The following is a 27,639-nucleotide window of genomic DNA, read 5'->3' as shown; positions in this document are numbered from 1 at the left end:
CCCAGAAAAATCCCCACGAAACCCCCAAGAAATCCCAAAAAATCCACATGAAATTCCAATAAATCCCCCAAAAAATCCCCCAAAAATCTCCATGAAACCCCCAAAAAATCCCCAAGAAACACATACAATTCCCATGAAATTCCCAAAAAAAATCCCAAAAAAATCCCCAAGAAACCCCCAAAAAATCCCATACAATTCCCATGAAATTCCCAATAAATCACCCAAAAAAATTCCCATAAAATCCCCCAAAAAATCCTCAAGAAATCCCATGAAATTCCCATGAAATTCCCAAAAAATCCCAAAAAAAATCCCCAAGAACCCCCCCAAAAATCCCATACAATTCCCCCCAAAAAAATCCTCAAGAAATCCCAAAATATCCTCAGGAGTTGCCCATAAAATTCCCAGAAAATCCCCAAGAAAGCCCCAAAAAATCCCATGAAATTCCCAATAAATCCCCCATAAAATTCCCAGAAAATTCCATGAAATCCCCAAAAAATCCCATAAAAACCCCATAAAATCCCATTTAAAAAATCCCATAAAAACCCCATAAAAACCCCACAAAATCCCCTATTAAAACCCCATAAAATCCCCTATAAATCCCCATAAAATCCCCCATTAAAACCCCATAAAATCCCCTATAAATCCCCATTAAAACCCCATAAAATCCCCTATAAAATCCCCTATAAATCCCCATTTAAACCCCATTAAATCCCCATTAAATCCCCATAAAATCCCCTATAAAACCCCATTTAAACCCCATAAAATCCCCATTAAATCCCCCATTAAATCCCCTATAAAACCCCCATTAAAACCCCATAAAATCCCCTATATATCCCCATAAAATCCCCATAATTCCCCTATAAATTCCCTATTAAAACCCCATAAAATCCCCTATAAATCCCCATTAAATCCCCTATAAATCCCCTATAAAATCCCCTATAGAAACCCCATTAAATCCCCTATAAAACCCCATAAAATCCCCTATAAATCCCCCTATAAAACCCCCATTAAATCCCCTATAAAACCCCATAAAATCCCCATAAAATCCCCTATAAAACCCCATAAAATCCCCTATAAATCCCCATAAAATCCCCTATAAAAACACCATTAAAACCCCATAAAAATCCCCATTAAATCCTCTATAAAACCCCATTTAAACCCCATAAAATCCCCATTAAATCCCCTATAAAACCCCCATTAAATCCCCTATAAAACCCCCATTAAAACCCCATAAAATCCCCTATATATCCCCATAAAATCCCCCATAAAATCCCCATAAAATCCCCTATTAAAACCCCATAAAATCCCCTATAAATCCCCATTAAATCCCCTATAAAAACCCCATAAAATCCCCTATAAATCCCCCATTAAAAAGCCCATTAAATCCACTATAAATCCCCCATAAAATCCCCTATAAAACCCCATAAAATCCCCTACAAATCCCCCATAAATCCCCTATAAAAACCCCATAAAAATCCCCTATAAAAACCCCATTAAATCCCCTATAAAACCCTATAAAATCCCCATAAAATCCCCATAAAATCCCCTATTAAAACCCCATAAAATCCCCTATAAATCCCCATTAAATCGCCTATAAATCCCCATAAAATCCCTATAAATCCCCTATAAAACCCCCATTAAATCCCCTATAAAACCCCATAAAATCCCGATAAAATCCCCCATAAATCCCCATTAAATCCCCCCCAAACGCCCCAGTGGCTGCCGGCACTCACGGGCGCTGTTGAGGAGGTGGCGCAGCAGCAGCAGCGCCCCCACGCGGTGCCGCTCAGAACTGCAGGCCAGCCGCGGCAGCAGCCAGGCGGGCAGCCGCTCCGGGAAGGGCGCGGCTGGAAACGCGGGCAACCGGGAATTCCGGGAAAATCCGGGAATTCCGGGAATTCCGGGAAAATCCCCGAGGATTGGGGGGAAATAATGGCGTTTTAGGGAAAAAATCCAGGAGTTTTGGAGAGAAATAAGGGGGATTTTGGGAGCCGCGGCCGCTCCGGGAAGGGCGCGGCTGGAAACGCGGGAAACCGGGAATTCCGGGAAAATCCCGGGAAAATCCGGGAATTCCGGGAAAATCCCGGGAATTCCGGGAATTCCGGGAAAATCCGGGAGGTTCGGGGGGAAATAATGGCGTTTTAGGGAAAAAATCCCGGAGTTTTGGAGAGAAATAAGGGGATTTTGGGAGCCGCAGCCGCTCCGGGAAGGGCGCGGCTGGAAACGCGGGAAATCGGGAATTCCGGGAAAATCCCAGGAAAATCCGGGAATTCCGGGAAAATCCGGGAGGTTCGGGGGGAAATAATGGCGTTTTAGGGAAAAAAAACCCGGAGTTTTGGAGAGAAATAAGGGGATTTTGGGAGACGCGGCCCGCTCCGGGAAGGGCGCGGCTGGAAACGCAGGAAACCGGGAATTCAGGGAAAATCCGGGAATTTCGGGAAAATCCCCGGGGTTTGGGGGGAAATAATGGGATTTTGAGGGAAAATAATGGGGGTTTGGGGGAAAATAATGGGGTTTTGGGGGAAAAAATCCAGGAGTTTTGGAGAGAAATAAGGGGATTTTGGGAGAAAATCCAGGAATTTTGGGGGAAATCCGGGAATTTTGGGGGAAAATCCAGGAATTTCAGGAAAATTCAGGAGTTTTTGGGAGGAAATTGCAGCATTTTGGGAAGGTCATGGGATTGGGGGAAAATCCAGGAGTTTGGGTGTGAAAATTCCTGGAATTTTGGGAAAAATCGTGGGGATTTTTGAGGGAAAACCATGGGATTTTAGAAAAAAAAATGGAATTTTGGGGGAAATCTTGGATTTTTTGGGAAATCTGGGAATTTTGGGTAAGACTCAGGGAATTTGGGGAAAAAAAATCTCAGAATTTTAGGAAAATTCGGGAGTTTTGGGGGAAAATTGCAGCGTTTTGGGGAACACTCAGGGAATTTTGGAGGCGGAATTGTGGAATTTTGGGGTGAAAGGGAATTTTGAGGGTTAATTCCGAGAATTTGGGGGGAAATTTTAAAATTCTGGGGGAATTTGTGGAATTTTGGGAGGAGGTCAGGAATTTTGGGGTTAAATCCGGGAATTTTGGAGAGAATTTGTGGAATTTTGGGAGGAGGTCAGGGAATTTTGGGGTTAAATCGGGAATTTTGGGGGGAATTTGTGGAATTTTGGAGGGAATCTGTCCAATTCTGGGGGGAATTTGTGGAATTCTGGGCAAAACCATGGAATTTTGAGGGGAAAATTGCAGAATTTTGGGGGAGGAAGCAGGGAATTTTTTAGGAAAATCGGGGAACTGGGGGGGAATTTTGGGAATTTTGGGAATTTTGGGAGTTGCTCACCCAGGACGGAGAAGCAGCGCAGCAGCTCCGTGTGGTTCTTGGCGCTCGTGGGGACGCTGGGATCGGCCGGAGCGCAGATCTGAGGGAAAAGGAGTGGAAAAATCCGGGAAAAATCCGGGAAAAATCCGGGAAAAATCCTGGGGAAAATGGGGGAAAATAGCCCAGAAAAATCCTGAGAAAACCTGGGGAAATCCTGGGAAAATCCTGGAAAAACCGGGGAGAAATAGCCCAGAAAAGTCCTGGAAAATCCAGAGAAAGTCCTGGGAAAAAACCCGGGAAAATCCCAGGAAATCCTGGAAAAATCCCAGGAAAATCCCAGAAAAATCCCTGGAAAAACCTGGGGAAAATCCAGGGAAAATCCTGGGAAAATCCTGGAAAAATCCTGGGAAAATCCCGGGAAAATCCTGGAAAATCCCGGGAAAATCCTGGAAAAATCCTGGGAAAATCCCAGAAAAGTCCTGGAAAAAATCCCGGGAAAATCCCGGGAAAATCCTGGAAAAATCCCAGGAAAATCCCGGGAAAATCCTGGGATAAATCCCGGGAAAATCCTGGAAAAATCCCAGGAAAATCCCAGAAAAATCCTGGAAAAACCTGGGAAAAATCCAGGGAAAATCCTGGAAAATCCTGGGAAAAATCCTGGAAAAATCCTGGGAAAATACCAGAAAAGTCCTGGAAAAACCTGGGAAAAATCCAGGGAAAATCCCGGAAAATCCTGGAAAAACCGGGGGGAAATAGCCCAGAAAAGTCCTGGAAAATCCAGAGAAAGTCCTGGGAAAAAACCGGGAAAATCCTGGAAAAATTCTGGGAAAATCCCAGAAAAATCCTGGAAAAACCTGGGAAAAATCCAGGGAAAATCCTGGAAAAATCCGGGAAAATCCTGGAAAATCCTGGAAAATCCTTGAAAAATCCTGGAAAAATCCTGAGAAAACCGGGGGAAAATCCAGGAAAATCCTGGAAAAATCAGGGAAAAATATCAGGAAAATCCCAGAAAAATCCCCAAAAAATGCGGGAAAATCCAGGGGAAATCCTGGAAAAATCCTGGAAAAAATCCTGAGAAAACCAGGGGAAAATCCCAGGAAAATCCTGGAAAAATCCTGGAAAATCCCAGAAAATTACCAGGAAAATCCCAGAAAAATCCTGGGATAATTCTGGTAAAATCCTGGAAAAAATGTCAGGAAAACCCCAGAAAAATCCTGGAAAAATCGGGAAAAATCTGGGGGAAATCTGGAAAAAAAGGTGGAAAAATCCCGGAAAATCCTGGAAAAATCCTGGAAAATCACAGGAAAATCCCAGAAAAATGCGGGAAAATCTGGGGAAATCCTGGTAAAATCCAAGAAAAATTAATGAAAAATCCTGGGAAAATCCAGGAAAATCCTGGAAAAATCCTGGAAAAATCTGGGCAAAATCCAGGAAAAATCCTGGAAAAATCTGGGCAAAATCCTTTAAAAATCCTCCAAAAATCAGGAAAAATCCGGGATAAATCCAGAAAAATTCCTGCAAAATTTCACAAAAAAACCCAGAAAAATCCTGGGAAAAATCCTTTAAAAATCATGAAAAAACTCAGGAAAAATTCAGGAAAAATCCAGGAAAAATCCCAGAAAAAATCCAGGAAAAATCTCAGAAAAAATCCAGAAAAAATCTGGGAAAAATCCAGGAAATATCCAGGATAAATCTGGGCTAAATCCTGGAAAAATCTGGGCTAAATCTGGGCTAAATCCAGGAAAAATCCGGGCTAAATCCAGGAAAAATCCGGACTAAATCCGGGCTAAATCCAGGCTAAATCCAGGCTAAATCCAGGATAAATCCGGGCTAAATCCTGGAAAAATCTGGGCTAAATCTGGGCTAAATCCAGGAAAAATCCGGACTAAATCCGGGCTAAATCCAGGCTAAATCCAGGCTAAATCCAGGCTAAATCCAGGATAAATCCGGGCTAAATCTGAGCTGAATGCAGGATAAATCTGGGCTAAATCCGTGCTAAAATTCAGGCTAAATCCAGGAAAAATCACGGAAGAATCCGGGCTAAATCCGGGATAACATCCTGGATAAATCCTGAATAAATCCGTGCTAAATCTGGGCTAAATCCGGGCTAAATCCAGGATAAATCCAGGATAAATTCAGGCTAAATCCGTGCTAAATTCAGGCTAAATCCAGGCTAAATCCGGACTAAATCCTTGCTACATTTGGGCTAAATCCGGGCTAAATCCGGACTGAATCCGGGCTAAATCCGGGAAATATCCGGGTTAAATCCGGGCTAAAATCTGGGCTAAATCCAGGATAAATCCGGGCTAAATCCAGGGAAGATCCGTGCTAAATCCGGGCTAAATACAGGAAATATCCGGGAAAAATCCCGGGAAATATCCAGGATAAATCCGGGCTAAATCCAGGAAAAATCCGGGCTAAATCCAGGCTAAATCCGGGCTAAATTCGGGCTGAATCCAGGAAATATCTGGGCTAAATCCGGGCAAAATCCAAGAAATATCCAGGCTAAATCCTTGCTACATTTGGGCTAAATCCGGGCTAAATCTGGACTGAATCCGGGCTAAATCCGGGCTAAATCCAGGATAAATCCGGACTAAATGTGAGCTAAATCTAGGCTAAATCCGGGCTGAATCCAGGCTAAATCCAGGATAAATCCGGACTAAATGTGAGCTAAATCAAGGCTAAATCCGGGCTAAATCCGGGCTAAATTCGGGCTGAATCCAGGAAATATCCGGGCTAAATCCGGGCAAAATCCGAGAAATATCCGGGCTAAATCCGGGCTGAATTCGGGCTAAATCCCGGGCTAAATCTGGGCTGAATCCGGGCTAAATCCGGGATAAATCCGGACTAAATGTGAGCTAAATCCGTGCTGAATCCGGGCTGAATCCGGAGCGCTCGGGGACGCGCCGGCGCGGCGCGCCGTTCCGAAGGGACGCAGAATTGCGGCCGGGATCGCCCACCTGGGCCAGCAGCGCCGCCAGCAGCGGCTCCAGCTGCGCCTCCAGGCTGCGGCTCCCGACGGCCACCGAGGACTCCAGGATCTGGCACAGGCTCTGCCAAAAACAGCGGGAAAATGCCGAAATCCGGGGAAAGGGGGAAAACGGGGGCGTCCGGGAAGAACTGGGGGGAAACTGGGGGGAAACGCGGGGAAAACCGCGGGGAAATTGGGGGAAAATGGGGGGAAATTGGGGAAAACTGTGGGGGGAAATTGGGGAAAATTGGGGGGAAACTGGGGGGAAAATTGGGGAGAAATTTGGGAAAAACTGGGGGAAAACGCAGGGAAAACTGGGGGGAAAATGGGGAAAAAATGGGGGGGAAATTGGGGAAAACTGCGGGGAATTTGAGAGAAACTGAGGGAAAATTGGGGAAAACTGGGGGGAAATTGGGGAAAAAAACTGGGAGGAATTTGGGGAAAACTGTGGGGGGAAATTGGGGAAAACTGGGGGGAAAATTGGGGAGAAATTTGGGAAAAACTGGGGGAAAATGCAGGGAAAACTGGGGGGAAAATGGGGAAAACTGCGGGGAATTTGGGGAAAACTGGGGGGAATTTGAGAGAAACTGAGGGAAAATTGGGGAAAACTGGGGGGAAATTGGGGAGAAATTTGGGAAAAACTGGGGGAAAATGCGGGGAAAACTGGGGGGAAAATGGGGAAAACTGGGGGGGGGAATTGGGGAAAATTGGGGAAAAACAGGGCGGGGGGAATTGGGGAAAATTGGGGGAAAAACTGGGGGGAAAATTGGGGGAAAAACTGGGGGGGAAATTGGGAAAAAACTGGGGAGAAATTGGGGAAAACTGGGGGGGAAATTGGGGGAAAACTGGGGGGAAAATAAGGAAAAATGGGGTAAAATGAGGGGAAAACGGAGGTGAGAGGAAAAATGGGAGGAATTCAGGAAAAAATTGGGAAAAATCTGGGAAAAAACCCAGGAAAAATCCAGGGAAAATCTGGGGAAAACCCAGAAAAATCCCGGGAAATCCCCGGCAAAGGCCGAGCTTTGGGCAGGGATTCGGGCACCTTGGAGATGGGAAAGGGCTCCGGGTGTTTGCGGTAGAGGCCGAGGACGGCGGGCAGGAGCTTCGGGAGCTGCTCCTCCAGCTGCTCCCCGGAGATCAGGGAGCTCATGGGGCCCAGCGCCTCCAGCGCCGCCAGCCGCACCTGGAACCCGGGGAAAGAGCGGGGAAACGCCGGAATTGGAGCGGGAAATCCCGGAAAAATCCCAAATTCCAGCGGGAGAACACAGAAAACGGCGGGAAAATCCTGAATTCCAGTGGGAAAATCCTAACGTCCCCATATCCCAATATCCCAATGTCACAATGTCCCAATATCCCAACGTCCCAACGTCCCAATATCCCAATATCCCAATGTCCCGATATCCCGATATCCCAATGTCCCAATGTCCCAATATCCCAATATCCCAATGTCCCAATATCCCAATGTCCCAATATCCCAATGTCCCAATGTCCCATTGTCCCAACCCCAACTGCAATCCTCAAACCTCAAACCCCAATCCTGATCCCAAACCCCAAACCCCATTCCCACCTTCCCGTCGCGGCCATGCAGCCATCCCTGATCCCAAACCCCAAACCCCAATCCCGACCCCAATCCCAATCCCGATCCCAAACCCCAAACCCCAATCAAAAATCCCAATCCCAATCCCAATCCCGATCCCGCTGCCACCTTCCCGTCGCAGCTGAGCAGCCATCCCTGCTCCCAAACCCCAATCCCAAACCCCAATCCCAATCCGGATCCCAAACCCCAATCCCAATCTCAATCCCGATCCCAAATCCCAATCCCAATCCCAATTCCGATCCAAAATCCCAAATCCCAATCCCAAATCCCAATCCCGATCCCAATTCCAATCCCAAACCCCAATCCCAATCCCAAACCCCAGTCCCAATCCTGATCCCCACCTTCCCATCACGGCCGTGCAGCCATCCCTGATTCCAAACCCCAATCCTGATCCTGATCCCAAATCCCAAATCCCAAATCCCGACCCCGCTCCCACCTTCCCGTCGCGGCCGTGCAGCTGTCCCTGATCCCAATCCCAATCCCGATCCCGATCCCAAATCCCAAATCCCGATCCCAATCCCACCTTCCCGTCGCGGCCGTGCAGCCATCCCTGATCCCAATCCCGATCCTAAACCCCAATCCCAATCCCAATCCCAATCCCAATCCCGATCCCAAATCCCGATGCCAATCCCACCTTCCCGTTGTGGCCGTGCAGCCGTCCCTGATCCCAAACCCCAATCCCAAACCCCAAATCCCGATCCCAATCCCAAATCCCGACCCCGATCCCACCTTCCCGTCGTGGCCGTGCAGCCATCCCTGATCCCAAATCCCAAACCCCAATCCTGATCCCAATCCCAATCCCGATCCCGATCCCGATCCCAAATCCCAAATCCCGATCCCGATCCCACCTTCCCGTCGCGGCCGTGCAGCCGTCCCTGATCCCAAACCCAAATCCCAAATCCCAAATCCTGATCCCAAATCCCAAATCCCGATCCCGCTCCCACCTTCCCGTCGCGGCCGTGCAGCCGTCCCTGATCCCAATCCTGAGCCCGATCCCGATCCCAAATCCCGATCCCAAATCCCGATCCCAATCCCACCTTCCCGTCGTGGCCGTGCAGCCATCCCTGATCCCAAATCCCAAACCCCAATTCTGATCCCAAATCCCGATCCCGATCCCGATCCCGACCCCGCTCCCACCTTCCCGTTGCGGCCGTGCAGCCATCCCTGATCCCAAATCCCAAACCCCAATTCTGATCCCAAATCCCAATCCCGATCCCGATCCCAAATCCCAAATCCCGATCCCACCTTCCCGTCGCGGCCGTGCAGCCGTCCCTGATCCCTGATCCCAAATCCCAAACCCCAAATCCCAAATCCCGATCCCAATCCCAAATCCCGACCCCGCTCCCACCTTCCCGTCGCGGCCGTGCAGCCGTCCCTGATCCCAAACCCCAAATCCCAAACCCCAAATCCCAAATCCCGATCCCGCTCCCACCTTCCCGTCGCGGCCGTGCAGCCACTGCAGGCTCAGGAGGTCGAAGGCGGCTCCGAGCTCGGGCGCGAAGGCGTCGCCGCGGATCGTGGGGTCGGGCGCCTGCGCCTGCCCCGCCGCCGCGTACTCCTGGACGCTCTCGCTGAACCGCTGCAGCGCTGCCGGGATTCCGGGAATTTTGGGGATTTTGGGGGAATTTTGGGGGAATTTTTCGGGATTTTTTGGGGATTTTTGAAGAATTTTGGGGATTTTTTTGGGAATTTTCGTGAATTTTTCGTGAATTTTTTGGGGATTTTTTTGGGGAATTTTTGGGGATTTTTGGGAATTCTGGGGATTTTTGGGGAATTTTTGGACAATTTTGGCGATTTTTGGGGATGTTTTCGGGAATTTTTTGGGGATTTTTGGGGAATTTTTTGGGAATTTTGGGGAATTTTTGGGGATTCTTTTGGGAATTTTGGGGGTTTTTTGGGGAATTTTGCTCGGGGGCTGCTCCCACCCAACCGCGTACTCCTGGACGCTCTCGCTGAACCGCTGCAGCGCTGCCAAAAATTCCAGCGACTCCGGGAATTTTTGGGGAATTTTTGGGGGATTTTTTGGGGAATTTTTGGAGAATTTTTGGGGAATTTTTTGGGATTTTTTTGGGAATTTTGGGGATTTTTTGGGGAATTTTGTTCGGGGGCTGCTCCCGCCCGACCGCGTACTCCTGGACGTTCTCGCTGAACCGCGGCAGCGCTGCCGGGGTTCTGGGAATTTTGGGGATTTTTGGGGATTTTTGGGGATTTTTTGGGATTCTTGGGGAATTTTTGGGAATTTTGGGGAATTTTTGGGGATTTTTTTGGGAATTTTGGGGGTTTTTTGGGGAATTTTGCTCGGGGGCTGCTCCCGCCCGACCGCGTACTCCTGGACGCTCTCGCTGAACCGCGGCAGCGCTGCCAAAAATTCCAGGGATTCCGGGAACTTTGGGGATTTTGGGGATTTTTGGGTAATTTTTGGGGAATTTTGGCGATTTTTGGGGATTTTTTGGGAATTTTTGGGATTTTTTGGATGATTTTGCTCGGGGGCCGCTCCCTCCCCGCCGCGTACTCCTGGACGCTCTCGCTGAACCGCTGCAGCACTGCCAAAAATTCCAGCGATTCCGGGAACTTTGGGGATTTTGGGGAATTTTTGGGGTTTTTTTTGGGGAATTTTTGGGAAATTTTGGGATTTTTAGGGAATTTTGGGGATTTTTTGGGGAATTTTTGGTGAATTTTGGGGATTTTTGGGGAATTCTGGGGATATTTGGAGATTTTTTGGGGGAATTTTTGGGACTTTTTCCAGGTTTTTTTGGGTATTTTCCCCGGTGTTTTTGGGATTTTTCCCAGGTTTTCGTGGGGATTTTCCCGGGTATTTTTCGGATTTTTCCCAGGTTTTATTGGGGATTTTCCCAGGTTCTTTTGGGGATTTTCCCGGGAATTTTTGAGGATTTTCCCATGTTTTTTTTGGGATTTTTCCCAGGTTTTTTTGGGTATTTTCCCCGGTGTTTTTGGGATTTATCCCAGGTTTTATTGGGGATTTTCCCGGGTTCTTTTGGGATTTTTCCCGGGTGTTTTGGGGATTTTTCCTGGGTTTTTTTGGGATTTTTCCTGGTTTGTTTTTTTTTTTCTTTCACGGGGTTTTTGGGGATTTTTTCCGGGTGTTTTTGTGATTTTTTTCCAAGTTTTTTTTTGGAATTTTTCCTGTTTTTTGGGGGGAATTTTCCCGGTTTTTTGGGAGACTTTTTCCCGGGTTTTTTTTGGAATTTTTCCCGGGTTGCTTTGGAATTATTTCCTGGTTTTTTTGGGGATCTTTCCGGGTTTTTTTGGGAATTTTTACCGTAGCAGAGCGCGCATTTCATGGAATCCGCCCGGGCCGTTCCCAGCAGGGGCACGAGCGTGCCCAGGATGGAGCTCAGGAACGGAACCATCCCGAAAACTTGGGAAAAACAACGGGAAAAGGGTCAGGGACACGGAATTCCCCGCTGCGAAAATTCCCCGTGGAATTCCGGCCCCAACTCCCAAAATTCCGGCCCCAAACCCCAAATTCCAGTTCCAGATCCCAAAAATCTGGCCCCAAACCCAAAATTCCAGCTTGAAATCCCAAAATTCCGGCTGCAAACCCCAAAATTCCCCTCCTAAACCCCAAAACACCAGTTTGAAATCCCAAAGTTCCAGTTCCAGATCCCAAAATTCCGGCCCCAAATCCCAAATTCCAGTTTCAGATCCAAATATTCCAGCTTCAAATCCCAAAATCCCACATCTAAATCGCTAAATTCCAGCCCCAAATCCCAAAATTCCTGCCCCAAATCCCAAAATTCCAGCCCCAGATCCCAAAATTCCAGCCCCAAATCCCAAAATTCCAGCTCCAATCCCAAAATCCAGCCCCAAATCCCAAAATTCCAGCCCCAAATCCCAAATTCCAGTTTCAGATCCCAAAATTCCAGCCCCAAATCACAAATTCCAGCCCCAAATTCCAAAAATTCCAGCCACAAATCCCAAATTCCAGCTCCAATCCCAAAATTCCAGCCCTAAATCCCAAATTCCAGCCCCAAATCCCAAATTCCAGCTCCAAATCCCAAAATTCCAGCTTGAAATCCCAAAATTCCGGCTGCAAACCCCAAAATTCCCCGCCTAAACCCCAAAACACCAGTTTGAAATCCCAAAGTTCCAGTTCCAGATCCCAAAATTCCGGCCCCAAATCACAAATTCCAGTTTCAGATCCAAATATTCCACATCTAAATCCCAAAATTCCAGCCCCAGATCCCAAAATTCCAGCTCCAATCCCAAATTCCAGCCCCAAATCCCAAATTCCAGCCCCAAATCCCAAAATTCCAGCTCCAATCCCAAATCCCGAATTCCAGCCCCAAATCCCAAAATTCCGGTTTCTGATCCCAAATTCCAGCCCCAAATCCCAAATTCCAGCCCCAAATCCCAAAATTCCAGCTCCAAGCCAAATTCCAGCCCCAAATCCCAAATTCCAGCCCCAAATCCCAAAATTCCAGCTCCAAGCCAAATTCCAGCCCCAAATCCCAAAATTCTCTCATTTTCCCACGTTATTCCCGGATTTTTTCCCGCCTTTCTTCAGATTAATTCCTGGATTTTTCCCCGCTTTTCCTGGCAGAATTCCCGGATTTTTTCCCGCCTTTTCCTGGATTTTTTCCCGCCTTTTTCCGCATTATTCCCTGAACTTTGCCCCCTTTCCCCGGCATAACTCCCAGACTTTTCCCCACAGCATTCCTGGATTTTTTCCTGATTTTCCCAGTGAAATTCCCGGATTTTTTCCCGCTTTTCCTGGCATCATTCCCGGATTTTTTCCCGCACTTTCCCGCACCATTCCCCGATTTTTTCCGGGATTATTCCGGGTTTTTCCCCGCATTTTTCGCGGATTTTTTTCCTGCTATTCCTGGCATCATTCCCAGATTTTTCCCTGGATTATCCCGGATTTTTCCCCGCATTTTTCCTGGATTTTTTCCTGCTTTTCCCACATCATTCCCGGATTTTTCCCGGGACCATCCCGGGTTTTTCCCCGCGCTTTCCTGCATTTTTCCTGGATTTTTTTCCTGCTTTTCCTGGCAGAATTCCTGGATTTTTTCCCGCCTTTTCCTGGATTTTTTCCCGCCTTTTTCCGCATTATTCTCTGAACTTTTCCCCCTTTCCCCAGCATAACTCCCGGATTTTTTCCCAGCATTATTCCCTGATTTTTCCCTGGATCATCCTGGGTTTTTCCCGCACTTTCCCGCATTTTTCCTGGATTTTTTTCCGCTTTTCCCACATCATTCCTGGATTTTTCCCTGGACCACCCTGGGTTCTTCCCCGCCCTTTCGCAGATTTCCCCTGCCTTTCCTGGCAGAATTCCCGGAATCTTTCCCGCTTTTCCCACATCATTCCCAGATTTTTCCCTGGACCATCCCGGGTTCTTCCCCGCCCTTTCCCGCATTTCCTCTGCCTTTCCGGGCAGAATTCCCGGATTTTTCCCTGGACCATCCCGGGTTCTTCCCCGCCCTTTCCCGCATTTCCTCTGCCTTTCCGGGCAGAATTCCCGGATTTTTCCCTGGACCATCCCAGGTTCTTCCCCGCCCTTTCCCGGATTTTCCTCGGCCTTTCCGGGCAGAATTCCCGGATTTTTCCCTGGATCATCCCGGGTTCTTCCCCGCCCTTTCCCGCATTTCCCCTGCCTTTCGGGGCAGAATTCCCGGATTCTTTCCCGCTTTTCCCACATCATTCCCAGATTTTTCCCTGGACCATCCCGGGTTCTTCCCCGCCCTTTCCCGGATTTCCCCTGCCTTTCGGGGCAGAATTCCCGGATTCTTTCCCGCTTTTCCCACATCATTCCCAGATTTTTCCCTGGACCATCCCGGGTTCTTCCCCGCCCTTTCCCGGATTTTTCCTGCCTTTCGGGGCAGAATTCCCAGATTTTTCCCTGGACCATCACAGGTTTTTCCCCACATCATTCCTGGATTTTTCCCTGGAACACGCCGGGTTCTTCCCCGCCCTTTCCCGCATTTCCTCTGCCTTTCCGGGCAGAATTCCCAGATTTTTCCCTGGACCATCCCAGGTTCTTCCCCGCCCTTTCCCACATTTCCTCTGCCTTTCCGGGCAGAATTCCCGGAATGTTCCCTGGACCATCCCGGGTTCTTCCCCGCATTTTCCTGGATTTTTCCTGCCTTTCCGGGCAGAATTCCTGGATTCTTTCCCGCTTTTCCCACATCACTCCCGGATATTTCCCTGGACCATCCTGGGTTTTTTCCCACATCATTCCCGGATTTTTCCCTGGACCATCCCAGGTTTTCCCCCATGCTTTCCCGCATTTCCCCTGCCTTTCCGGGCAGAATTCCCCGATTTTTCCCGCTTTTCCCACATCATTCCCAGATTTTTCCTTGGACCATCCTGGGTTTTTTCCCACATCATTCCTGGATTTTTCCCTGGACCATCCCGGGTTCTTCCCTGCCCTTTCCCGGATTTTTCCTGCCTTTCGGGGCAGAATTCCCAGATTTTTCCCTGGACCATCCCAGGTTTTTCCCCACATCATTCCCAGATTTTTCCCTGGACCATCCTGGGTTTTTTTCCCACATCATTCCTGGATTTTTCCCTGGATCATCCCGGGTTCTTCCCCGCCCTTTCCCACATTTCCTCTGCCTTTCCGGGCAGAATTCCCCGATTCGTTCCCGCTTTTCCCACATCATTCCCAGATTTTTCCTTGGACCATCCTGGGTTTTTCCCACATTATTCCTGGATTTTTCCCTGGACCACGCCGGGTTCTTCCCTGCCCTTTCCCGGATTTTCCCCTGCCTTTCGGGGCAGAATTCCCGGATTTTTCCCTGGACCATCCCAGGTTTTCCCCCATGCTTTCCCGCATTTCCTCTGCCTTTCCTGGCAGAATTCCCGGAATGTTCCCTGGACCACCCTGGGTTCTTCCCCGCATTTTCCTGGATTTTCCCCTGCCTTTCCGGGCAGAATTCCCGGATCCGTTCCCCGGCGGAATTGCGGGACGTCTCCGTTTTGCGGGCGCTCACCGTTGGCCGCCGCCAGGTCGGCGAGGGCGCGGATGACCCCGGGCTGGGGCAGAATTCCGGGCGGGAATTTGCGCAGCAGCTGCTCCAGCACCGGGCCCGGGAAGCGCCGGCCCAGCTCGGCCAGGACGGCGCCGGCCGCCTCCTGCCATTCCCACGGCGGCTCCTGCAATTCCCGGCCGAAAAAAAAAGAACGGGAATCAAAGGGGGGAAATCCCGGGAAACAACAGCCCGGGAGCCAAGCTGGGCAGCGGAGCCCAGGGGAAAATCACAGGGAGGAAGCGGGGGAAGCAGGGGGGAAAATCCCGGGGGGAAAATCCCGGGGGGAAAAATCCCGGGGAAAATATCCTGGGAAAAATATCCCGGGGAAAATATCCTGGGAAAATATATCCTGGGGAAAATATCCTGGGAAAAATATCCTGGGAAAAATATCCCGGGGAAAATATCCTGGGGAAAATCCAGGGAGAAAAATCACAGGGAAAAATCCTGGGGAAAAAAAAGTCCCAGGGAAAAATTCCAGGGAAAAATCCCAGGGGAAAATCCTGGGGGGAAAATCCCGGGGGGAAAATCCCGGGGGGAAAATATCCCGGGGAAAATATCCTGGGGAAAAATATCCTGGGAAAAATATCCTGGGGAAAATATCCTGGGGAAAATCCCAGGAGAAAAATCACAGAGAAAAATCCTTGGGAAAAAAAATGTCTCAGGGAAAAATTCCAGGGAAAAATCCCAGGGGAAAAGTCCCCGAGAGAAAATCCCGGGGAAAATATCCTGGGGAAAATATTCCAGGAAAAATATCCTGGGGAAAATCCAGGGAGAAAAATCACAGGGAAAAATCCTGGGGAAAAAAAGTCTCAGGGAAAAATTCCAGGGAAAAATCCCAGGGGGAAAATTCCGGGGAAAATATCCCGGGGAAAATATCCTGGGAAAAATATCCTGGGAAAAATATCCCACGGATAATATCCTGGGAAAATCCAGGGCGAAAAATCACAGGGAAAAATCCCGGGGGAAAAATCACAGGGAAGAAGTCCCAGGAAAAATATCCTGGAAAAAAAATCCTGGGGAAAATATCCTGGGGAAATCCAGGGAGAAAAATCGCAGAGGAAAATCCTGGGAAAAAAAATCCAGGGAAAAATCCCGGGGGAGAAGTCTTAGGAAAAATATTCCAGGAAAAATATCCTGGGAAAATATCCTGGAGAAATTCAGGGAGAAAAATCACAGGGAAAAATCCTGGGGGGAAAAAGAAAATCCCAGGGGAAAAAAATCCCAGGGGAAAATCCCAGGGGAAAAGTCCCAGGGGGAAAATCCCGGGGAAAATATCCTGGGAAAAATATCCTGGAGAAATCCACGGAGAAAAATCACAGGGGAAAATCCTGGGAAAAAAAATCCAGGAAAAAATCCCAGGGGAAAAATCCCAGGGAAAAATCCAGGGAAAAAAAATCCCAGGAAAAAAAATCCTGGGAAAAATCCAGGGAGAAAAATCCTGGGAAAAAAATCCCAGGGAAAAAATCCTGGGAAAAAAATCCCAGGGAAAAAATCCTGGCAAAAATCCAGGGAGAAAAATCCCGGGAAAAAAATCCCAGGGAAAAAATCCTGGGAGAAAAATCCCGGGAAAGGAATCTGGGGGGAAAAATCCTGGGAAAAATCCAGGGAAAAAAATGCTGGGAAAAGAATCCAGGGAGAAAAATCCTGGGAAAAATCCTGGAAAAAATCCTGGGAAAAATCCAGGGAGAAAAATCCCGGGAAAAGAATGTGGGGGGAAATGCCAGGAATGATCCCAACCCCAAATCCCGATTTCCCGGGAAGCGCAGCCTGGAATTCCGGGATTTGGGATCAGAGCTCTGGCATTTGGGATCGGGGATTGGGAAATCTGGGATTTGGGACTGGGAATTTCTGGGATCTGGGATTTGGGATTGGGATCCAGGGTTTGGGATCTGGGATTTGGGACGGGAATTCTGGAATTTCGAATCGCGGTTACCTTGGAGTTGGGAATTCTGGGATTTGGGAATTCCGGGATTTGGGAATACTGGTATTTGGGATTCGGGAATTCCAGGATTTGGGAATTCTGGGATTTGGGAATTCCGGGATTTGGGAATACTGGTATTTGGGATTCGGGAATTCCAGGATTTGGGAATTCTGGGATTTGAGATCATGGTTACCTTGGATTTGGGAATTCCGGGATTTGGGAATTCTGGGAGTTGGGAATTCTGGGATTTGGGAATTTGGGAATTGGAGGATTTGGTACTTGGGATGGGATTTGGGACGGGAATTCCAGGATTTGGGAATTCCGGGACTTGGGAATTCCGGGAGTTGGGAATTCTGGGATTTGGGAATTCGGTGATTTGGGAGTTCCGGGGTCGGGGATTTGGATCCAGGATTTGGGATTGGGGAATTCCGGGATTTGGGAATTCCGGGATTCGGGAATTCCGGGATTGGGTTGACCTTGCTCCTGCCCATCTCGTGGGCCACCAGGCATGGAATTCCGGGATTTGGGAATTCCGGGATTTGGGAACTGCAGGATTTTGTGATTCGGGAATTCCAGGATTCGGGAATTCCGGGCTCACCTTGCTCCTGCCCATCTCGTGGGCCGCCAGGGATGGAATTCCGGGATTTGGGAATTCCGGGATTTGGGAATTCCGGGATTTGGGAATTCCGGGCTCACCTTGCTCCTGCCCATCTCGTGGGCCGCCAGGGATGGAATTCCGGGATTTGGGAATTCTGGGATTTTGTGATTTGGGAATTCTGGGATTTGGGAATTCCGGGATTTGGGAATTCCGGGATTCGGGAATTCCGGGATTCGGGAATTCCGGGCTCACCTTGCTCCTGCCCATCTCGTGGGCCGCCACGGCGATGGCGGCAGCGGCGGCGCCCGGGCCCAGCTCCGGGAGGCGGCTCCGGATCACGGCGCCCATGGAGCGCAGGATCAGCACCCGCGAGGGCCAGGGCAGCTGCGGGGCCCAAAAAACGGGAAAAATCGGGAATTCGGGGTGGGGAAAATGGGAAAAATGGGAAAATGGGAAAAATGGGATTGAGAAAAATGGGAAAATGGGAAAAATGGGATTGAGAAAAATGGGAAAATGGGAAAATGGGATTGAGAAAAATGGGAAATGGAGCGCAGGATCAGCACCCGCGAGGGCCAGGGCAGCTGCGGGGCCCAAAAAACGGGAAAAATCGGGAATTCGGGGTGGGAAAATGGGAAAAATGGGAAAAATGGGAAAAATGGGAAAATGGGAAATGGAGCGCAAGATCAGCACCCGCCAGGGCCAGGGCAGCTGCGGGGCCCAAAAAACGGGAAAATCGGGAATTCGGGGTGGAGAAAATGGAGAAAAATGGGGAAATGGGAGAATGGAAATAGGAAAAGGAAACTGGGAACAGGAATTCCTGGGAAAATCCCACACCCAAACCCTTCCCAAACCCCAGGAAATCCCCAAAAATTCCCCAGAATTCCCAGAAATTCCAAGAAAACCCCCCAAAATTTCCCAAAAAATCCCCAGAAATCCCAGAAAATTTCCCCAAAATCCCAAAAATCCCTGGAAAATCCACCCAAAAATCCCTGGATAATCCCATAAAATCCCCCCAAAACCCCCCAAAATTCCCAGAAAATCTCCAAAAATCCACCCAAAAATCCCCAAAAAACTCCCAAAAATTCCCAGAAAATCCCCCAAAACTCCCCCAAAATCCTCCAAAATTCCCAGAAAACCCCAGAAAATCCCCAAAAATTCTTCCAAAAATCCCCAAGTCCCAAAAAAATCCTCCAAAGACCCCCCAGAAATCCTCTAAAAATCCCCAAAAATCCCCACAATTCCCAGAACATCCCCAAAAATCCCCAGAAAACTCCGAAAATCCCAAAAAAATCCCCCAAAATCCCCAGAAAATCCAAAAAAATCCCCAGAAAACTCCAAAAATTCAAAAAAAATCCCCAGAAAATCTCAAAAATCCCCAGAAAATCCCAACAAATCCCCAAGGAAACCTCCGAAATTCCCCAAAACCCCCTAAAAATCCCCCAAAATCTCCAGAAAACTCTGAAAAATCCCCAAAAATGCCCAGAATAATCCGAAAAATCCCCAGATAATCCCCAAAGAATCACCACAAAAAAAAACCCCAAAAACACCAGAAAACTCCCCAAAAGTCCCAAAAATCCCAAAATCCCCCAGAAATTCCGAAAAACTGCCCAGAAATTCCCCAAAATCCCCAGAAATCCCGAAAAACTCCCCAGAAATTCCCAAAAATCCTCAGAAACCCCCCCAAAACTCCCTAAAAAACCCGCAAAATCCCCAGAAATCCCAAATAATCCCCAAAAATCCCCAAAACCCCCCAAAATCCCCAGAAATCCAAAATAATCCTCAGAAATCCCCAAAACTCCCCAGAAATCCCTAGAAAATCCCAAAACCCCCTAGAAATCCCCAAAAATCCCCAGAAAATCCCAAATAATCCCCAGAAATCCCCAAAAAATCCCCAAAAATCCCCAGAAATCCCTAGAAAATCCCAAAAAAAATCCCCAAAAATCCCCAGAAATCCCCAGAAAATCCCAAATCCCCCCAGAAATTCCCAAATAATCCCCAAAAATCCCCCCAGAAATCCCCCCAAAAAAACCCCAAAATCCCAAATAATCCCCAGAAATCCCCCAAAAATCCCCAAAATCCCAAATAATCCCCAGAATCCCCCCCAAAAATCCCCAAAAAAATCCCCAAATAAATCCCCAAAAATCCTCAGAAATCCCCAAAAATCCATAGAAAATCCCAAAACTCCCCAGAAATTCCCAAATAATCCCCAGAAATCCCCCCAGAAATACCCCCAAAAAACCCCAAAATCCCAAATAATCCCCAGAAATCCCCCAAAAATCCCCAAAATCCCAAATAATCCCCAGAAATCCCCCCAGAAATACCCCCAAAAAACCCCAAAATCCCAAATAATCCCCAAAAATCCCTTAAAAATCCCATAAAAATCCTCAGAAATCCCCCCAAAAAAATCCCCAAAAATCCCCAGAAATCCCCAAAGTCCCAAAAACTCCCCAAACCCCGGAAACCCCGGGAATCCCGGGCTCCGCGGGCGCGGTGCCGGCCCCGGGCGCGCACCCGCTCCCGCTCCCGCAGGAACTCGGCGCAGCTCCCGAGCGTCTCCTCGGGCTCCGCGTCCCCGAGCGCGGCCAGCGCCGCCCGCAGCTGCTCCCGCACGGCCGCGGGGCCCGGCTCCGCTCCCGGTCCCGGTTCCGCTCCCGGTCCCGTTCCCGGTTCCGCTCCCGGCTCCGGCTCCGGCTCCGCGCTCGCCTCCAGCAGCGCCCGCGCCAGCCCTGGGACGGCCACAAACCGCGGCTGCGGCTCCCGCACCGCCCCGGCCTCGACCGCCAGCCGCCCCCCAAAGTTCCCCAAACCGCCCCAATTCCCCTCTATTGCCCCAAACTGCCCCAATTTCCCTCTATTTCCCCAATTTCCCTCTATTGCCCCAATTCCCCTCTATTTCCCTCTATTGTCCCAAACTGCCCCAATTCCCCTCTATTGCCCCAATTCCCCTCTATTGCCCCAATTTCCCTCTATTTCCCCAATTCCCCTCTATTTCCCCAATTTCCCTCTATTTCCCGCACCGCCCCGGCCTCGACCGCCAGCCGCCCCCCAAAGTTCCCCAAACCGCCCCAATTCCCCCTTTTTCCACCAACTTCCCTAAACTACCCCAATTTCCCTCTATTGCCCCAAACTGCCCCAATTCCCCTCTATTGCCCCAATTTCCCCAAACTGCCCCAATTCCCCTCTATTTCCCCAATTTCCCTCTATTTCCCGCACCGCCCCGGCCTCGACCGCCAGCCGCCCCCCAAAATTCCCCAAACCGCCCCAATTCCCCTCTATTGCCCCAAACTGCCCCAATTTCCCTCTATTTCCCCAATTTCCCTCTATTGCCCCAATTCCCCTCTCTTTCCCTCTATTTCCCCAAACCGCCCCAATTCCCCTCTATTGCCCCAAACTGCCCCAATTCCCCTCTATTGCCCCAATTTCCCCAAACTGCCCCAATTTCCCTCTATTTCCCCAATTCCCCTCTATTTCCCCAATTCCCCTCTATTTCCCCAATTTCCCTCTATTTCCCCAATTTTCCTCTATTTCCCCAATTCCCCTCTATTTCCCCAATTTCCCTCTATTTCCTGCACCGCCCCGGCCTCGTCCACCAGCCGCCCCCCAAAATTCCTCAAACTGCCCCAATTTCCCTCCATTTCCCCAATTCCCCTCTATTTCCCCAATTTCCCTCTATTTCCCCAATTTCCCTCTATTTCCCCAATTTCTCTCCATTTTCCCCTTTTCCCCAATTTCCCCTCTATTTCCCCAACTTCCCTCTCTTTCCCGCACCGCCCCGGCCTCGTCCGCCAGCTGCCTCCCAAAATTCCCCTTTTTCCACCAATTTCCCCCTATTTCCCCATTCTTCCCCAATTCCCCTCTATTTCCCCTTTTCCCCAATTTCTCTCTATTTCCCCTTTTCCCAAATTTCCCACAATTTTCCCCTCTTCCCGAATTTCCCGCTATTTCCCACAACGCCCCAGCCTCCTCCACCAGCTGCCTCCCGAATTCCCCCTTTTCCCCCAATTTTCCCTCTATTTTTCACCTTTACCGTATTTTTCCTGTATTTTCCCCCTTTTTTCAGATTTTCCCCCTCTATTTTTCCCTTTTCCCCCAATTTTTCCCCAATTTTTCCCTTTTCCCCCAATTTTCCCTCTATTCTTCCCTTTTTCCCCCCAATTTTTCCCCTTTTCCCCTCTATTTTTCCCAATTTTCCTAATTTTTCCCTTTTATCCCTCTGGTTTTCCTCTATTTTCCCTCTATATTCCCCATTTCCCCTCTATTTTCCCTTTTTCCCCATTTTTTCCCTTTTATCCCTCTGTTTTTCCTCTATTTTCCCTCTATATTCCCCATTTCCCTCTATTTTTCCCTTTTTCCCTCTCTTTTTCCATCTGTTTTCCCTTTCCCCCTCTATTTCCCCTTTTTTCCCTGTTTTCTCCTTTTTTTCTCCATTTCCCCCTTTTTTCCAATTTTTTCTCTTTTTTGCTCTGTTTTTCCTCCCTTTTTTCCTTTTTCTTCCCCTTTTTTCCCATTTTCCCCAATTTTCCCTCTGTTTTTCCTTTTTTTACCTCCATTTTCCAATTTTCCCCAACTTGTTCTCGTTTTCCCCAAAATTCTTCCTCCATTTTTCCCTTTTCCCATTTTCTCCTCTGCTTTTTTCCTTTCCCCCCTTTTCCCCCAATTTTTTCTTCCATTTTTCCACTTTTTTCCCCAAATTTTCCCAGTTTTTTCCTCCATTTTCCCCACTTTATTGCCAATTTTCCCTTTCTTTCCCGATTTTTACCAGTTTTTTTTTACATTTCCCCCTTTCCCCCCAATTTTTCCTCTATTTTCCCCTTTTCCCCCCAATTTTTCCCCTATTTTCCCTTTTTCCCCAATTTTTCCCTCCATTTCCCTCTTTTTCCCAATTTTTTCTCTTTTTCCTCTGCTTCTCCTCCCTTTTTTCCTTTTTCTTCCCCCTTTTTCCCCATTTCCCCCAATTTTTCCTCTGTTTTTCCTTTTTTTCCCCCCTTTTTTCCCAATTTTTTCTCTTTTCCCCCCAATTTTTCGTCCATTTCTCCCAATTTTTTCCCTCCATTTTCCCCCCAATTTCCCACTCTTTTCTTTCCTATTTTTCCCATTTTCCTCCCCAAATTTCCCCCTTTTTTCCCAATTTTCCCTCCATTTCCCGCCCTTGTTTTTCCGATTTTCCCGTTTCCCTCCTTTTTTTTTCCCACCATTCTCCCCCTATTTTTCTCATTTTTCCTTTTTCCCCATTTTTCCCCTCTTTTTTCCCCAATTTTCCCCCATTTTCCCGGAATTTTCCCACCATTTCACCCTTTTCCCCAATTTTCCTTTTTTCCCCTTTTCCCCCCGTTTTTCCCCATTTCTTTCCCCCCATTTTTTCCCCATTTTCCCCTTTTTTTCCCTAATTTCCCCCATTTTTTTTCCTTTTCCCCCCATTTCCCCCCTTTCTCCCATTTTTCCCTTTTATCCTCTTTTTTCCCCCATTTCTCCCCCACTTTTTTCCCAAATTTTCCCCCTCTTTTTGTAATTTTCCCATTTTCCCTCCTTTTCCCAACCCGTTCTCCAATTTTTCCCATTTCTCCCCCTTTTTCCCCACTTCCCCCATTTCCCCTTTTTCCTCCCTTTTTTCCCAATTTTTCCCTTTTCCCAATTTTTTTCCCATTCCCCCCCTTTTTCCCTATTTTTCCCCCTTCCCCCCCTCTTTTTTTTCCCTTCCCCCCCCCCCTTTTTTTCCCCCATTTTCCCGTGGGAAAACCGGGCTGGAAAATTGGGAATTCCCAATCCCATGGGAAAACCGGGCTAGAAATTGGGGAAAAGAGACTGGAATTCCCAATTTTCCTGGAAAACCGGGCTGGAAATTCAGGAAAAAATACCAAAATTCCCAATCCCATTGGAAAACCAGGCTGGAAAATTGGGAATTCCCAATCCCTGCAGGGAAAACCGGGCTGGAAAATTGGGAATTCCCAATCCCATGGGAAAACCGGGCTGGAAACTCGGGAAAAGAGGCTGGAATTCCCAATTTTCCTGCAGGGAAAACCGGGCTGGAAATTCAGGAAAAAATACCAAAATTCCCAATCCCATTGGAAAACCTGGCTGGAAAATTGGGAATTCCCAATCCCTGCAGGAAAACCGGGCTGGAAATTTGGGAATTCCCAATCCCATTGGAAAACCGGGCTGGAAAATTGGGAATTCTCAATCCCTGCCAGGAAAACCGGGCTGGAAAATTGGGAATTCCCAATCCCTGCAGGGAAAACCGGGCTGGAAAATTGGGAATTCCCAATCCCATTGGAAAACCGGGCTGGAAAATTGGGAATTCCCAATCCCATTGGAAAACCGGGCTGGAAAATTGGGAATTCCCAATCCCTGCAGGAAAACCGGGCTGGAAAATTGGGAATTCCCAATCCCATTGGAAAACCGGGCTGGAAATTTGGGAATTCCCAATCCCTGCCGGGAAAACCAGGCTGGAAATTTTATGAAATCCGGGCTGGAAATTTGGGAAAAGCTGCCAGAATTCTGAATTCTGTGGGAAAACCGGGCTGGAAATTTGGGAATTCCCAATCCCATGGAAATTTGGAAAACCCGGGCTGGAAATTTGGGAAATCTGGGCTGGAAATTTGGGAATTCCCAATTTCCCTGGAAAACCAGACTGGAAATTTGGGGAAAGCAGCCGGAATTCCGAATTTAGTGGGAAAGCTGAGCTGGAAATTTGGGAATTCCCAATTCCCAAACGGCAGGAAAACCGGGCTGGGAATGTGGGAAATCCAGAATGGGAATTTGGGAATTCCGGGATGGAAGTCTGGGAATTCTGGGCTGGAAATGTGGGAATTCCAGGATGGGAATTTGGGAATTCCCATCTGGAAATGTGGGAATTCCAGGATGGGAATTTGGGAATTCCGGGATGGAAATGTGGGAATTCCAGGATGGGAATTTGGCAATTCCAGGGTGGGAATTTGGGGATTCCCAGCTGGAAGTTTGGGAATTCAGGGGTGGGAAATTGGGAATTCCGGGCCGGTAATTTGGGCATTCCGGGTTGGGAATTTGGGAATTCCCGGCTGGAAGTTTGGGAATTCTGGCTGGAAATGTGGGAATTCCAGGATGGGAATTTGGGCATTCCGGGCTGGAAGTTTGGGAATTCTGGGTTGGGAATTTGGGAATTCCGGGCTGGAAGTTTGGGAATTCCGGGCTGGAAGTTTGGGAATTCCGGGCTGGGAATTTGGTAATTCCGGGTTGGGAATTTGGGAATTCCGGGCTGGGAATTTGGGCATTCCAGGCTGGAAGTTTGGGAATTCCGGGCTGGGAATTTGGTAATTCCAGGCTGGGAGTTTGGGAATTCTGGCTGGAAATGTGGGAATTCCAGGATGGGAATTTGGGCATTCCGGGCTGGAAGTTTGGGAATTCCGGGCTGGGAATTTGGGCATTCCGGGCCAGTAATTTGGGCATTCTGGGCTAGGAATTTGGGATTTCCGGGCTGGGAATTTGGGCATTCCGGGTTGGGAATTTGGGAATTCCCGGCTGGAAGTTTGGGAATTCTGGCTGGAAATGTGGGAATTCCGGGATGGGAATTTGGGAATTCCGGGCTGGAAGTTTGGGCATTCCGGGTTGGGAATTTGGGAATTCCGGGCTGGGAATTTGGGCATTCCGGGCTGGAAGTTTGGGAATTCCGGGCTGGGAATTTGGGAATTCCGGGCTGGGAAATTGGGAATTCCAGCCTGGGAAATTGGGAATTCAGGGGTGGGAATTTGGGAATTCCGGGCCAGTAATTTGGGCATTCTGGGTTGGGAATTTGGAGATTCCCGGCTGGAAGTTTGGGAATTCTGGCTGGAAATGTGGGAATTCCAGGATGGGAATTTGGGCATTCCGGGCTGGAAGTTTGGGAATTCCGGGCTGGGAATTTGGGAATTCCGGGCTGGAAGTTTGGGAATTCCAGGCTGGAAATGTGGGAATTCCAGGATGGGAATTTGGGCATTCCGGGCTGGAAGTTTGGGAATTCCGGGCTGGGAATTTGGGCATTCCGGGCTGGAAGTTTGGGAATTCCGGGCTGGGAATTTGGTAATTCCGGGCCAGTAATTTGGGCATTCTGGGCTAGGAATTTGGGATTTCCCGGCTGGGAATTTGGGCATTCCGGGTTGGGAATTTGGGAATTCCGGGCTGGGAATTTGGGCATTCCGGGCTGGAAGTCCGGGAACGCCGGGCCGGTAATTTGGGCATTCCGGGCTGGAAGTTTGGGAATTCCAGGATGGGAATTTGGATTCCGGGTTGGGAATTTGGGAATTCCCGGCTGGAAGTTTGGGAATTCTGGCTGGAAATGTGGGAATTCCAGGATGGGAATTTGGGCATTCCGGGCTGGAAGTCCGGGAACGCCGGGCACTCACGGCGCACGCGCGACTCCATCATGCTGCGGCTGCGCGCCTCCAGCCTGGCCGGGACCGGGGAGCCCGAAATTCCCGGAGAGGAGACGGCCCCGGCAGGGGGGGATTCCGGGGAATTCCGGGAATTCCCTGATCCCGCCGGGGATGCAGCGGGAATCTCTGGTCCCAGCGGGGAGCTTCGGTGGGAATTCTCTGCCCCAGGTGGGAACTCCGGGGAATTCCCTGATCCCGGTGGGGATGGAACAGGAATTCCCTGATCCCACTGGGAATTCAGCAGGAATTCCCTGATCCCACTGGGAATTCAATGGGAATTCTCTGATCCTGGTGGGAATTCAATGGGAATTCTCTGATCCCTGTGGGAATTCAATGGGAATTCCGTGATCCCACTGGGAATTCAGCAGGAATTCCCTGATCCCACTGGGAATTCAATGGGAATTCTCTGATCCCTGTGGGAATTCAGCGGGAATTCCCTGATCCGGTGGGAATTCAACGGGAATTCCCTGATCCCTGTGGGAATTCAGCGGGAATTCCCTGATCCCACTGGGAATTCAATGGGAATTCTCTGATCCCTGTGGGAATTCAGCGGGAATTCCCTGATCCAGTGGGAATTCAACGGGAATTCTCTGATCCTGGCAGGATTTTGGTGGGAATTCTCTGATCCCGGTGGGAATTTGGTGGGAATAATCTGATCCCAGTGGGAATTCTCTGATCCTGGTGGGAATTCTCTGATCCTGGCGGGAATTCTCTGATCCTGGCGGGAATTCTGTGGGAATTCCCTGATCCCACTGGGAATTCCCTGATCCCACTGGGAATTCTCTGATCCCACTGGGAATAATCTGATCCCACTGGGAATTCTCTGATCCTGGCGGGAATTCTCTGATCCTGGTGGGAATTCTGTGGCAATTCCCTGATCCCACTGGGAATTCTCTGATCCTGGTGGGAATTCCCTGCTCCCAGTGGGAATTCCCTGCTCCAGGTGGGAATTCAGCAGGAATTCCTTGCTCCCAGTGGGAATTCCCTGCTCCCAGCAGGAATTCCCTGCTCCAGGTGGGAATTCAGCGGGAATTTCCTGCTCCAGCCCCAGGAGGATTCAGGCCCCAGCTCCCGCTCCCGCTGGGAATGAGGACGGAGCCGCTGCCGCTCCAGCCGGGAACGCCGGGCGCCGCCAGTCCAGGAAAAACCCCGGAATTGCGGAAGCTTCCATGGGATCCGGCCTCATCCAGGTGGGAGCCGCCTCATCCCGGGATTCCTCCTCCTCCCGAGGCTCCTGGAAAGGGGAAAAGCTCTGAAATCCCCCAGAAACTCCCAGGAATCCCAACGCCATCCCCCCGCTGCAATCCCAGTCCCAGGGGGCTTTTCCCGCTGCAATCCCAATCCCAGAATTCTTTACCTCCCTGCAATCCCAATCCCAGGTTTTTCCACAATCCCAATCCCAGGTTTTTCCACAATCCCAATCCCAGAATTCTTTACCTCCCCGCAATCCCAATCCCAGGTTTTTCCACAATCCCAATCCCAGAATTTTTTACCTCCCTGCAATCCCAATCCCAGGTTTTTCCGCAATCCCAATCCCAGAATTCTTTACCTCCCTGGAATCCCAATCCCAGATTTTTCCGCAATCCCAATCCCAGGTTTTTCTGCAATCCCAGTCCCAGGGGTTTTTTCCCTCTGCAATCCCAATCCCAGAATTCTTTTCTTTGCTGAAATCCCAATCCCCGGTTTTTCCGGAATCCCAATCCCAGAATTCTTTACCTCCCTGGAATCCCAATCCCAGATTTTCCTGCAATCCCAACCCCAGGTTTTTCCGCAATCCCAATCCCAGTTTTTTTCTGGAATTCCAATCTCCAATTTTCCCCCTCTGGACTCCCAATCCCAGGTTTTTCCGCAATCCCAATCCCAGAA

General features: G+C 49.1%; 1 protein-coding gene across 1 annotated transcript; it reads right to left on the bottom strand.

Annotated features, from left to right (window-relative positions):
• Positions 1-1,692: 1,692 nt before the first annotated feature.
• On the bottom strand, positions 1,693-25,765 carry LOC137467993 (maestro heat-like repeat-containing protein family member 1). Its single transcript, XM_068179417.1, has 10 exons — positions 25,744-25,765; positions 19,901-20,115; positions 17,642-17,773; positions 14,832-14,994; positions 11,156-11,254; positions 9,308-9,462; positions 7,321-7,461; positions 6,268-6,360; positions 3,284-3,407; positions 1,693-1,847 (listed from the first exon to the last, which is right to left on the bottom strand). Exons 1-10 carry the CDS (start codon positions 25,763-25,765, stop codon positions 1,693-1,695), a joined length of 1,299 nt encoding a protein of 432 aa, XP_068035518.1.
• Between the last annotated feature and the right edge of the window lie 1,874 nt (positions 25,766-27,639).

The sequence above is a fragment of the Anomalospiza imberbis genome, unplaced genomic scaffold (assembly GCF_031753505.1).
Source record: "Anomalospiza imberbis isolate Cuckoo-Finch-1a 21T00152 unplaced genomic scaffold, ASM3175350v1 scaffold_94, whole genome shotgun sequence".
Taxonomy (NCBI): domain Eukaryota; kingdom Metazoa; phylum Chordata; class Aves; order Passeriformes; family Viduidae; genus Anomalospiza; species Anomalospiza imberbis.
Note: the sequence above shows the minus strand (reverse complement) of the source record. Positions and strands in the feature narration are given on the sequence as shown.